The sequence below is a fragment of the Tiliqua scincoides genome, chromosome 7 (genome assembly GCF_035046505.1).
Source record: "Tiliqua scincoides isolate rTilSci1 chromosome 7, rTilSci1.hap2, whole genome shotgun sequence".
In the NCBI taxonomy this organism is placed as follows: Eukaryota; Metazoa; Chordata; class Lepidosauria; order Squamata; family Scincidae; genus Tiliqua; species Tiliqua scincoides.
The window spans coordinates 61,283,796-61,296,175 of NC_089827.1; the positions used below are offsets into that span (position 1 = coordinate 61,283,796).

Below are 12,380 nucleotides of genomic sequence, written 5' to 3' on the forward strand. Positions count from 1 at the left end.
CTAGCAACACACACACATGCTCAAATTTGCACCTCCTGCATACCTTGAATTAAAAGGAATTAAACAGAAATAAAATAATTATAATTGGAGTAATTGCTATGTCGAAGCAGCTTAACCCTTTCCTCCTGCAATCTCTCATTCCGAGCTGCTTAACCCAGTTTGTTGCGGCAAACATGTGGCTGGAACCATCAGCTAAGGGGAAAGTGAAGGGGGTTGCAGGGGACAAGAGATGCTTGGGGAGATGGGTTGAGCCTCTCCTCCCTCCTGCCGCTTTTCTGTCACAAATTGCACATCTCTGACACTGCTTTGCAGTGGAGAAGGGGTAACTGGGCTCCCCAGATCTGTATTTGTTGCTGTTTATAAATAGAACTCCATTAAGTTATTGCCTTTGAATATGGGTTCATAAGTCATAAGTCTATGAGCCTCACTGTGATGCAATATTAGGACTAGGAGTTAATAGATCTGAAAAGCACACCAAAAATAACTTTTTTATTGAGGAACTACAGAACTTCAAGTTCAAACCTGTAATAGGATGCTGTATTGTTTCAAAATCCTACTGCACCAGACATGATAGGAGGAAAAAAGCGGTCTCTCTCAAACCACTTTAGTTAAATTTCTGCCCAATGTTGCATATACGCAACAGGTGCCAAATGTGGGCATAAGAACATGCCCCACTGGATCAGGCCATAGGCCCATTTAGTCCAACTTCCTGTATCTCACAGCGGCCCACCACAGGGCACCTGTGGGCTGGGCAAAAATGGGTTAAACTCTCCAAAACTAGCCTTCAAAAAAAGATTGTATAAGACAGAAATGATCCATCATGGACCCCTACCTCAAAACACACACTGATTTTTTTTCCTTTCTGTACTGAAGTCCCACAATTTTCAGTCAATTGCCAATCATTCTCAGGACTGAATAAAAGCTGTCCAATCAATACTATCTGTCAGCTTTGTGAAAAGAAAATAACTCCATAATTTTACAGCATTTTGTCAATTTCCTGACACTGATTCACCATATAAATTGCAGAAATGTACCAACCAGCAGATGACTAAAGAGCCTGCAGCTGACGGATAAGAGCAGCAAAACCCATTACAGCCAGGATCAGATCTCTTACTTCCACTTAGCCCCTCTGGTGAAGGAAGAATTCAGATCACCATGGCCAGATTCCTCAGTGCCATCCTATTATTTTTAACGTGAACTGCGTGGCAAACAGCATTCTATTGACAAAGCATTAACAAAGGGAATGTTATTGGGCTTCAACAGCAACAACCTGTTTCTAGTTGCAGTGATTCATATCCTAAAGCAGTGGTTCTCAAACTGTGGGTTCCGGACCCACCAGTGGATCATGACCCAATTTTGGGTGGTTTGCAAAACTGACAGAGCAGATTAGGCTATGTGCATCAAGGGTTAAATAAGCGGCTACTTGGGTGGGGGGGAGCACTGCTATCCAACCACTGTTATGGCCCACGCCTTGGCATTTATAAATCAGGCAGCAGCCTCTACCGCCTAAATTTGAGAACCACTGTCCTCAAGGAAGGGGGGAACTGTGGCATCCTATTGGTTATTAGTGTGGAATGGGGTGGGTCCTAGTCATCTAGCAGCATGGCTCTCCCCCTGTGGCTCAGTGTGCTTGAATCCTTCTGACAACCCCTCATTCTCATCACTGGGGTAGTCTGAGACTAGCTGGCTGCCATTTAGACCCAGGAAAAAACTTTTTGCCTCTCCCCTGATGGGTAAGGGGTATTTCCCCCCCATTTGCAACAGATGTTGTAAGGGTGTGGTGTAATTAGCCACAAGGGGCAGATTAAAGTCACAAGGGGCAGATCTAGTATGGGATAGGGAATTTGGTGAGCATCCTGAGATAAGCAAGATCTGTGGGTAAACAAGAACCAATCGCAAGAGGCTGTCTAACTCTGACTTAGATTGCAAAGTTAACCTCAAAGGCTTTCTGACTTGGGGAAGGTAGCACAATTCAGCTCCTTGACCCCATTCAGGGGTTGGCATAAAGAAGCTGGGGGTCATCAGATGATCTGCAACTATGCATTGGGGTGGGAATGCCTGAAGGGTGATTAGACAATAGTGTGCTGCCTCATCCAGGGTAGGTATGCACACTAAAGGGTGGAAGAGCATATGAAGATACCATGATCTCTGCAGTGGATGCTATCTGGTTGACTGGCATTTATTTCAATAAACGTGGCCCAGTTTTAACCCAAGCCTTGCCTTGTGCATTTATTGCAGGGTGGGGTGGGAAAATTATATCTGCCGTGGCATTCATTTGTTCCCATAATTATTCCAGGAAGCTTATTTTGAATTTTATATTATTTGAGTCTGCAGTGGACTTACACTTCATCACTTTAGCTGAATAGCAGTAATGCTTGGAGTATTGCATCCTCAGTGTGCCTCTTAACCCTTGCCTTTTCCTTTCATCCCTCCCTCTCAAACCTTCAAGGGCTACAATCAAATTTTTAAGCTCCTTGGAGCAAGAAACTTTAGGATTATAGTTAAGAGTTAAGATTATAGTCACAAACAAGCCATGTGCCTAAATGCTTTTTCCTCCTCCATCCAGCTGAATTCAAACCACAGCTCTCCGATATGCTAACTGGGAAGCCACGGTTTAAGTGATCACTACAACAATGGTTTGTAACCATGGAACATCCATATTTCACCCAGCAAGCCCAGTTTTCTTTTTCCAAAAGAATAAGCTTCCAGTGACTTATACATGGAGAGACCCCTGAATACTTTGCCAAGAGACAAACAGGAAAGAACATCTACCTTGTTAAGATTAGATTATCCATAGGACTATTTTATTTGAACATTTTTGAGTTGTTACTTTAAGGATTTTCACACTTAAAGACAACAATTCTATAGGATGAATTATAGTACAAGATGTTTCAAAATCTTGAGTGACAGACCAATAGCTAACCATCTTGCTCTTTCTTTGCACACACAAGACAAAAATTGCTCTCAAATGTGTTAGTGCCCATATTCTCTATTGTCATTATCTTTAGGCAAGACCATCACATTCCCTGTAATCTTGTAAGATAAGATTTTCCAGTCGAAGATGTTTCCGCTGGGAAATTGATGGACCTGGAACACAGCCTCAATGTCACGAGTTTTCAGAACATAATCCCACATGTAGAGATCGGTTATTTCGCCCACAAACTGACACTTCTTCTGTTCAGACATACTTTCTGCCTCTTGATCCTGTCCAAGCATGGTAGTTCCTCCAGGCTGAAGAATGTGTCCCACATTATGTACCTTTCGGATGCTCCTTCTCCCATTCATCCAGAAGGCCGTGAGGCCAAATTCAGATTCCCAGGACACACATAGGTGGCTCCCCAAAGTGCTGAGATCAGGAAGGGCAAACATCACACTTTTTCCCCCCATATGCAAGCCAAACTGGCCCTTTGATTCACGCAATATCCTCAGCTCATCATTCTGCGAGTGGTAGGAGAAGAGAATCATTTTGCCATCATCCAAATACTCTACAGTTACCCTCATGCAGAGTGTGAATTCTATCAGATTCAGTGGCTGCAATGGAGATATGACAACAAAACCAGCCTTTGGTTCCTTGGGAAAATTCAGTGTTCTGCCCTGCAGACCTAGAAGAGAATACAGACAAGAGGGATGGTCTACACAAGACAACTGAGTGGGAAGGTTCTGACCCTGCCCCTTTAGGCAGGGACTATTCCCCTTCTGGAGGAAATGGCAAGTGACACTTCGCTGGCCAAGGCATTAGAAGTTGCTCTAGACAGTCACAGATCCCACTGCTGTGACTGCACAAAGAAAGAACACCTAAAATATTCAAGCCCATTACACCCAACAGCAGCCAACAAAACAAAACCATTGAAGCAACAGTAGTGCTCAAGGTATCAGGCACAACTAAGCACTTACCTAAATCAGTTCCACTATCTCGGACAGGACTCCGCCCTCCGTCGTGAACTATAAGAAATCAATGTCATGAGTTTTTCATAGCAATGGATGAAAGTCAAAACATTACCCTTAATCATTACATAACCAAACTTCAGGAGAGGTACACCTGGAAGCAGGAGAGTGAAGTTGCTGGAAAGGAATGACTGCAAAGCAGAGAGAGCCCTGCTTCCCCACAACCTAGCAGCAGACAAAATGAGGCCAGGTTCAGGTATGTGATTAGCTACTTGAAATTCATTCTTGGATCTCGCAGCAGCGTAAGCCTGCACCTCTTTTCTATTCTTTCAAGCAAATTCACTGTCTCACACCACCATTGATGTCGCTGCTCTGATGCTACAGCTTTGAACAACACAGCTGGCTGCTTTAAGGCAACAGGGAAAAGTTTGATCTCTCCACCCACCCCAGGTCCATGGGTAACGTTTGTCAAAGCCAAATGGTATATATTTAGTTCAAAACCCTTTCAACATGGATGCTCAAGCATCAGGGATTCCAACTGCATCACGACTGCAACATCATCGGTGATGAGTTAACATTACTTTCCCTTCCTTTTGTCAATGCCTGTACCTTTCTGAAATCTTTTAACACTTTTTAAAAAATCAATTTTTTTTAATGTATCACTTGGGGTGCTGAACATTCCCCCCTCCCCCATTGTGTAAAGGATCCTTTACAAAAAGCAGTAAGCATGCGTAGATCCTCACTCCACATTAATGCTGATGATCAGTTTTAAATGCACAGCAAATGGGTATTTGTATTTTATGTGAAAAGATTTTAGTTTTTCTGAAAGGGCAGGGAACACATGGGAACTGAGGCTTTTGGAGGCTGGTGGAATTCTTTTGCCCAAAGGTCACATCTAGTCAAGGAGGCGGCTTCTTAGTGCTGAAGGATTTAAAACATTTCCAAGGCTACATAAAAAGGAACAGCCACAAGAGGGCAGCAAATGAAATGTGAGAAGGACATGCATAACTAGCGCTATGAAAAGTCAGTTATTATCTTTATTAAGAACAATTAAAGTGTCAAAGTAATAAACGATGATCAGGAGGAAACAAAGTTAAGCGTGATGGAAAAGCCTAAAGTCTGTAGTTGGTATAAGAGTTTGAAGATGGGAGTGCAAGAGGTTTTATGGACGTTTCGTTTGACTAACGTCTCTTCAGTGCCTCTGAGTTTGCCCTGAGGACTACAGGAACAAAACACACAGGGCTTTACAAACTCTGAGGTGTATTTTATGAGCTTGAGCATGTTTGTGGGCAGATCATTTTACATCAGAAAACATTTTAGTGACATCAAAAAAAAAGAAATTCTGCCTGGACTACTGTGACTGAGCGATCTCGATTCTGTCACGCTGCTCTCCTTCTGTGAGTACACACCTCCTAGTACTAGCAGCGTGATCCCAAATTGGCCTTCAAGGAAGAAAAAGCAACAGAAGGAAGAATTATGACAAATATCCGATCTTGTGGCAAAGAGTCCCCAAGAGCGAGGCATTCAACCTTTATGATTTACATCATGGGGACTGACAGGGCACCTGTCTGTGGGTATTGCAGAGAAGCCTGATTGTGGCCACTTCACTAGCTCCCACGCCAACCTACCTCAGGTGAAACTGACTAGATTGGGTGGCAAGTAACTTTGTGCTAGTAAGTTGCACTGCTGGATTGAAAGAGGACACTTGGTTCAAAGAAATGTTAAGTGTTCTTGAAATAGCAGTGGATTGCTATGACTAACCTCAAGCTCTTTCCCCCTCTTTCAAAGGACAATGTGAATGCTCATGCGAACTTTTAGTTGCGTACTCATCTTCTACCACATACACACTCCCGATTGGGAAAGTTTGAAAAATCGCAGCAGCACAGAGAATGTAAGGGAGGGGAGAACAGAGTATGCCATACACAATCACTTATGTGGTGGTCATGGGCACTGCTCTGAGAAAGGTAGCATAGCCCTCGAGCAGTTTCCTTGTCAAACCATACACTACTTTCAGGACCAGACAGGAGCACCAGACATGAGCTTGTTTTTTATACCGTAAATAGTAGCTGAATCAAACTCCTGCAGATCAGGATAACAGTATGGGAGGGTCTAACCTCCCCCCCCCCCCATCATACTGGTCAAGATTGGGCCTCACGGTGAGTGCTACTTGCGTGCAAAATGGCACCAATGGGAGCATTTTTTCCTGGGCAAATAGTTGTGAGACAAGGAAAGATCACACAAGGCCAAAGGACCCTCTCCTAAACCAGCGATTTTAAATGTTTCTCTACTCACTGCAAACTGACCTTCTATGGTCTTCACTCCTTGAGATATTACTTCCCACTTCTGGGAGACTCCTCTGGGTTCTGCAGCTGTTTCTAGGGCAACTATCTGTAGTAATGAACTGTCCCTCTTCCTCTACTGACAAACGATAGGACAGGCAATTCATTACTATAGAGACAATTGCCTTAGAAACAGAGCTGCAGAACCTGGAAGAGTTCTTCAGCTATTTTCAACCACTATGCTCCAGCACCTGTGGCACACCTACAGACCTGTCACAGCAAATCAATGTGCTGCAGCACACTGGCTGAAAATCACTGCCCTAAACCATGGTCCCAATCCACCAGAAACCCTTTTCAGTTGAATCACACACAAGAACATGAGCCCTTCTCATGAGCTGAAAGCAGCATCTGTGCTTTGGTTCATTCAAACAACGTCCTCTTGTTGCACACAATCTCGAATGTGGATCATCGATGCACTCACCGACATGAAGCCACGGGCGCGCAAGCACTTGCACTTCACAGAGCGACAGGAACTCCCTTCTTCCTGGGATTGTAATGGTCACATACTGCCCTTGCATCCCTGCACAGCTGAAGGAGATGGTTTCCCCAAGCCCCATGCTATTGATTGTAGCACACCTGCCAAGGAACTCAATCGTTACTCATTTGCCTAACAGGGAAACAGTTTTGGGAGATTTTGTAAACCCCACAGAAGCACCAAGATTGTCAAAACAAACGGTTCTCAAAATGTTCTACATCTGGGGAGCAATTTCCCAGAATGCCTGGTCTGTGAGAAGCACCTACACAGGAGCAACCATTGATTGAGACATACAAAATTATGCAGGGGATGGACAGAGTGGATAGGGAGATGCTCTTTACACTCTCACATAACACCAGAACCAGGGGACATCCACTAAAATTGAGTGTTGGGAGAGTTAGAACAGACAAAAGAAAATATTTCTTTACTCAGCGTGTGGTTGGTCTGTGGAACTCCTTGCCACAGGATGTGGTGATGGCGACTGGCCTGGACGCCTTCAAAAGGCGATTGGACAAGTTTCTGGAGGAAAAATCCATTACGGGATACAAGCCATGATGTGTGTGCGCAACCTCCTGATTTTAGAAATGGGCTATGTCAGAATGCCAGATGCAAGGGAGGGTACCAGGATGCAGGTCTCTTGTTATCTGGTGTGCTCCTTGGGGCATTTGGTGGGCCGCTGTGAGATACAGGAAGCTGGACTAGATGGGCCTATGGCCTGATCCAGTGGGGCTGTTCTTATGCTCTACAGCAGGGGTATCCAAACCCCAGCCCAGGGCCAGATTTGACCTGTGGTGAGCCTCTATCCGGCCCATGGCCAGTCTCTTGTCCCCTGAAAGCCTCTGGCCCACTTGGCCAAACATGACTGGAACTGTGCTTCGGTTGCATCTAGAGGGTGTTCGAAGGACCAGAGAGGTTGAATGAATGAGCCCAATCATTCATTTATTCACTCATCTAAGTTCCATCTCTAATTTATTTATATAAATTTTATTTTTAAATTTTTTTTCCAGCCCTCAACACCATGCCAGATATTTTATGTGGCCCTCTAGCCAAAATGTTTGGAGATCCCTGCTCTACAGAATGCAGTCTGTTCGTGCAGGTCACTGGCTTGGGCTGTTGGCCTTCATTGTTGCCCACTTTTACTCAATTTGCAGCCTGGACAACATCAACACTCCCCTGCACCTGCACTCTGCCGATGTAAAATTGGTAGTGATGCACAAACAGACTTTGCAGGAAGGTTGTCTCTTCTCCCCGATGTCACATTTGGGGAAGCCTGAGAAGCTTCCTAGGGAGCCCCAGGTTCACCAAGCAGTCTGGCAGCACAATCCTCTGCACGTTTACTCAAATAAACAAAGGCTAGCAAAGAAGTTAGCCTAGGCTTACAATGTTAAAAGGCGCAGGTTAGATGCTAATAGTACATAACAGTTGCCATTCAGGAATAAACCTACCCTGAAGGTCAAGTTGCACATTATTGCAGATGATCTGTGATCAGCTACCCCAGTGTTCTTTTCTAAACTTAAAAGCAGATGTGGGGCAGAGATTGGATTGGGACCGTGGGTGTGTAACCTTTTCCTCAGTGCTATTTTCCCCAATTGAAATCCCACACATGGACACCTGCAGCTGGAAGCCCCACTGGAAGAAAGACAGGTGCATATACTGTGCTTATCTTTACCTCCCCCATAAGTCTAGTTGGCCTTTCAGAAGGGGCCACAATTCATGCTTTGCATGCAGGAAGTCCCAGGTTTGATTTCCAACATCCTCAGGTGAAAGATGTGGCTAGAGGGACCTGATGGTCCAATTCAGGATACGATAGCTTCAAAAGTTCCTGTTAATGACTGCAAATAAAATAATTTTCATATGAAAATCAGTAATAAATTTAATATTCCAGAAGTACAGGAAGGGGGGAAGGCCAAATAAAGACCAAATAAAGTACAAAAGGAAGCAGTCTTGTGAAACTGTGAGTGTTATATACTTTTGGTTATGTCCGTTAACTAACCTGGTACCTAAAAGGTTCAGTAGCCCCATAGCACTTTGTGAAAATACTAAAACTTTGCTTCACACAGTTTCACTAAACAGTGGTTCAGCATATCAGTACTTGAAAACAAACTCATAGGCCAGGTTTCTATGAAAAACCTTGACATTTTAAGTGTCCCCCAGCAAATTCTGCAGAATTAATATGCAAAATTGACTGCCCATTCTGAAGAAATAGGGAAGTTCTAGGGCAGTCGATTTTATGGAATGGTCATGGGCTGAGGGTCTTAAACACATCTATCTGGAAGGATAGATGGATCTATGGAATTTGCTTACAAGTAATTTTATTTTAAGATTGGACCCAAGGCTTCAGTCCTACCACAATGATTTTTGGTATAGATCCCATTGACCTCAGCACTACTTATTCCCAATGCAACATACATAAGATCAGGCTAGCCCTGTTTGCATATGTTAAAATTAGCCAGCATCAAGCAAATACCTAGGATTCATTGTGCCTCCTTTGGTTGGCAAATCACCAATCAGAATCTCCGCGCCTTTTATTCTCGACTCACAACAGTCTCCTCTGTTGGTGATGAGCACTGCAGATATCTGAAATGCTGAAATCAAATCTACCATCCACCAAGGTTCAAAATCCTGCTTAGTCAGAGTGCAGTCTCCATTGTCATAACTACTTGCAAAAGACCCATCTATGGCCTTGCTGGACTCCCCTTTTACTTCGTAAGTGCTGGACTGGGACGATATTTTCCCCACTGCTATATTAGGATCTAGCAAGGAGAAAAAAGAACACACACATTTGTTTAGTGCATAAGCAAAAGAGAGAAAACATACAGTATGGCTAAGCAAGATCAGGCAACAGATCAAGATCAGGATTCAGCCTCCAACAGTGGCTGAAGATCACAAAACAGAACAAGATAGCTGAATACATGTCCTTTTGTTTCTTCTCCCCAGTACTCATTTACATTTTTACATGCCCTCTTATTTCTTCTCCCCAGTAGTCATTTACATATATTGCATTTACTATGCAATATGGAAACTGCATCAGTACCAATAGCCATCCTCTATAAAAACATCCTATTCTTATCCCCAGCCCTTGTCGTAAGAGGTGACTAAACAGCCACCATGTAGATGGGACTCGTCAGCCTGGGAAGGCAGCTCATCTGAGAGAAGGAAAACTCTGATCCCAAACCTCCACTGCCTTGTGGCTACATCCAGTTATGGAAAAGGCTTCAGGAGTCAACCTCGAGGCAAAATCTGGAGACGGAGTCCCTGAGGCAGTTCATGGCTGAACACAGTCACGTTTTGGCAACTCCTGCGACACCGCTGGAACCAACCGTATTGGCTTCTGCCTTTCCATTGGACCATTTCAGTGACGTGGAGAGGGGGGATTTGCTGCATGGGTAACAGCCTATCCTCCATACCTACTTTACCCAGGCTTCGCGCACTGGAGAGGACACTCTCTTCCAGAGCCACCATTCAGAGCGCAATACCATAGTCTTCCAAGACTGAAGGATGCCAACACACACATAAAAACAATCTAATCCTAATCTAGGCAAGCTTCTTGTGTATGCCACCATGTACAGAACCGGGCTTTCAGCTGGCATTGAGAAGCACAATTTTTCCAAAATCTCCCCACACACACCATGCAAGAAAGATCGAACATGTGGCAGCAAGTTCACACATTTCTGCAGCCACCATACATCCAGTAGCCATGGAAGTGACCTGAAATACTTTCAAAAGTTAATCTTTTATCCCCTATTTATTTTATTTCATTGTTGTTATGGAAGAAATGTAATGAAAAAGAAATAGTTCTCGTCTCCCCTTGAAAGAACTAAATGAGATTCATCCTGAAAAAACAATGCTAGAAACATTTGAGTAACAAATGTTTACTGAAAGCTAGCAGGATGGGTTTTGGGGATGGGAGACCAAGAGGCTGCTGGCATGTCTGTGTGGTCAGCTGGGGAAAAAATTGATAGCATCCTTGAAAAGTCGGTTGCAGCTGCCTGAGTCAGCTTGGAAAGCACAAGAGCCAGCAGCCAAGGTAACAACTGCACTATGAAGGAAAACATCTGGAAAAGCAGAGGTTCTATGAGATTTCCTATTGAATAAGACTTGTAAAAACCTCCTTCAAAAATTGATTTAGGAACAATGGATCAGCAAATTAAGTACATAAAATGTTCAGCCTGTCTGTGTCAACTGCCTTGAGTCTATTCAGAAAATATCAAAATTAATCAACTCTGCATCTAGGGGTTTCCACCCCTTCTGTTCCATGCTGGAATATACAAACCATGCAAGAAGTTCATGTTGGGAGATGAGGAACCATGGTTTGAATGAAAGCATGAAACAGGAATAAGCACGGGGCAATGAGCTTCTTCATGGACATTATAGAAGGGTCAGGCCTAGGAAACAACGGGATAGGGGACAGGCTAGGAGGGACCCCTCAGTATGGGGTGGTCACAGCCCGGGGGAAGGTTAAGTAAGGCTGAAGACAGGGTGAGAAGTAATTGTGAAAAATACATATGAGCATTTAGTCAATTTTAGTGATATAAGGTACCTCAGACCAATGGAATAAGAAGGAATTAAATCACACCCTCCCACCTTCCAAGATGCAACATTTACCTCCAATTGGGACTATTGAAGCATCTACAATGGCAATGCGGACACCATTTTCTGCAAAGGAAAACCATAATTTACTACAACATCCAGCATGTTAAGTTATAGTTAAAAAAAATATACATGGTAGAAAACTCACAATATTCACAGGCAGCTTTAGCACCACAGAGCTCAATGTGCTCCATTTAAGTGTATTTACCAAGAAAGGTTTATGAATAAAAATCCTTCTTGTAAGAAATGTTATCTTAAAGATCCACACTTCAGCCCTCCCAGAGTTCTACTGCAGTAGAAAGAAATCAGTTTCACTCCTGAATAAACATTCAAAACTTTGTTGGTTTCTGGCTTGGCCTGTAAATCTGTTTATATCCCAGTCCAATCACTTACCCCAGGCTGGGAGGCAGAGGGCACACTAGGCTGAAAGAGTCCACTTTGAACCCAATTGTATGAAGAAATAATAGTCCTAGTGATTTCAGTGGGACTAAAACCCAGGTAAATGCATCTAAAGATGGAAACACTAAACACACCCATTTCCTGCAAGAGTCCACAGAATCTGGAATCTACTAAAGAGATTAAGATCATGGCCTAATTTATCTAGAGAAGTAAATTATTCTGTCGGTACTCACTACGGCATGGGATAAGCCAGTGCAGAGTGATGACAACTAGAACTGCAAAGTTGCGTAGCATGTTTGTTGTTTGTGCCCTGCCTGCCAAGATGGGTCTACAGACTTTTCAGCATCTTTACTATGAAATGGTTTCTCTCTCTCTCTGATGCATCCGCCTCAGAGAAACTCCTTGCTGGTCCTTCTGCCCAGACAGTTTCCTAAGATTTCGAAAGCCAACCCACCTACACAAGCCCTGCTGGTCTTATAGTCGGATAAGCTTTGAACAGAGGGGCGGTTCTTAAAGCTGGACTGCATGTTATCCAGCAAGATAAGGACAGAATGGGTCTGCAATGTAACTGATTTAATAGGATCAGCCAGAACATGTTAATCACAATAAAATTCCAGAAGAGCAGCTATTAACTAGACCAGGGGTGTCAAACTCGTTTCATACAGAGGGCCAAACAGCATTCATCATGCCTG

At 43.7% G+C, this 12,380-nt stretch overlaps 1 protein-coding gene across 1 annotated transcript; it reads right to left on the reverse strand.

The window, feature by feature from the left end:
- Positions 1–2,934: 2,934 nt before the first annotated feature.
- Positions 2,935–11,982, reverse strand: LOC136657563 (pentraxin fusion protein-like). The gene is made up of 6 exons (XM_066634480.1): positions 11,922–11,982; positions 11,305–11,355; positions 9,167–9,452; positions 6,646–6,800; positions 3,895–3,942; positions 2,935–3,602 (listed from the first exon to the last, which is right to left on the reverse strand). The coding sequence occupies exons 1-6, from the start codon at positions 11,980–11,982 to the stop codon at positions 2,974–2,976; spliced, it is 1,230 nt and encodes a 409-aa protein (XP_066490577.1). The 3' UTR covers positions 2,935–2,973.
- Positions 11,983–12,380: the final 398 nt, after the last annotated feature.

Bases quoted from the DNA above. Each gene is read 5' to 3' on its own strand.
- LOC136657563 (XM_066634480.1), bottom strand. From the start codon at position 11,982: ATGCTACGCAACTTTGCAGTTCTAGTTGTCATCACTCTGCACTGGCTT. The intron at 6,801-9,166 runs GTATTTGCTTGA...GTTCCTTGGCAG, and splicing joins GGAGGCACAATGAATCCTAG to GTGTGCTACAATCAATAGCA. The intron at 3,943-6,645 runs GTGAGTGCATCG...GATTTCTTATAG, and splicing joins GCGCCCGTGGCTTCATGTCG to TTCACGACGGAGGGCGGAGT.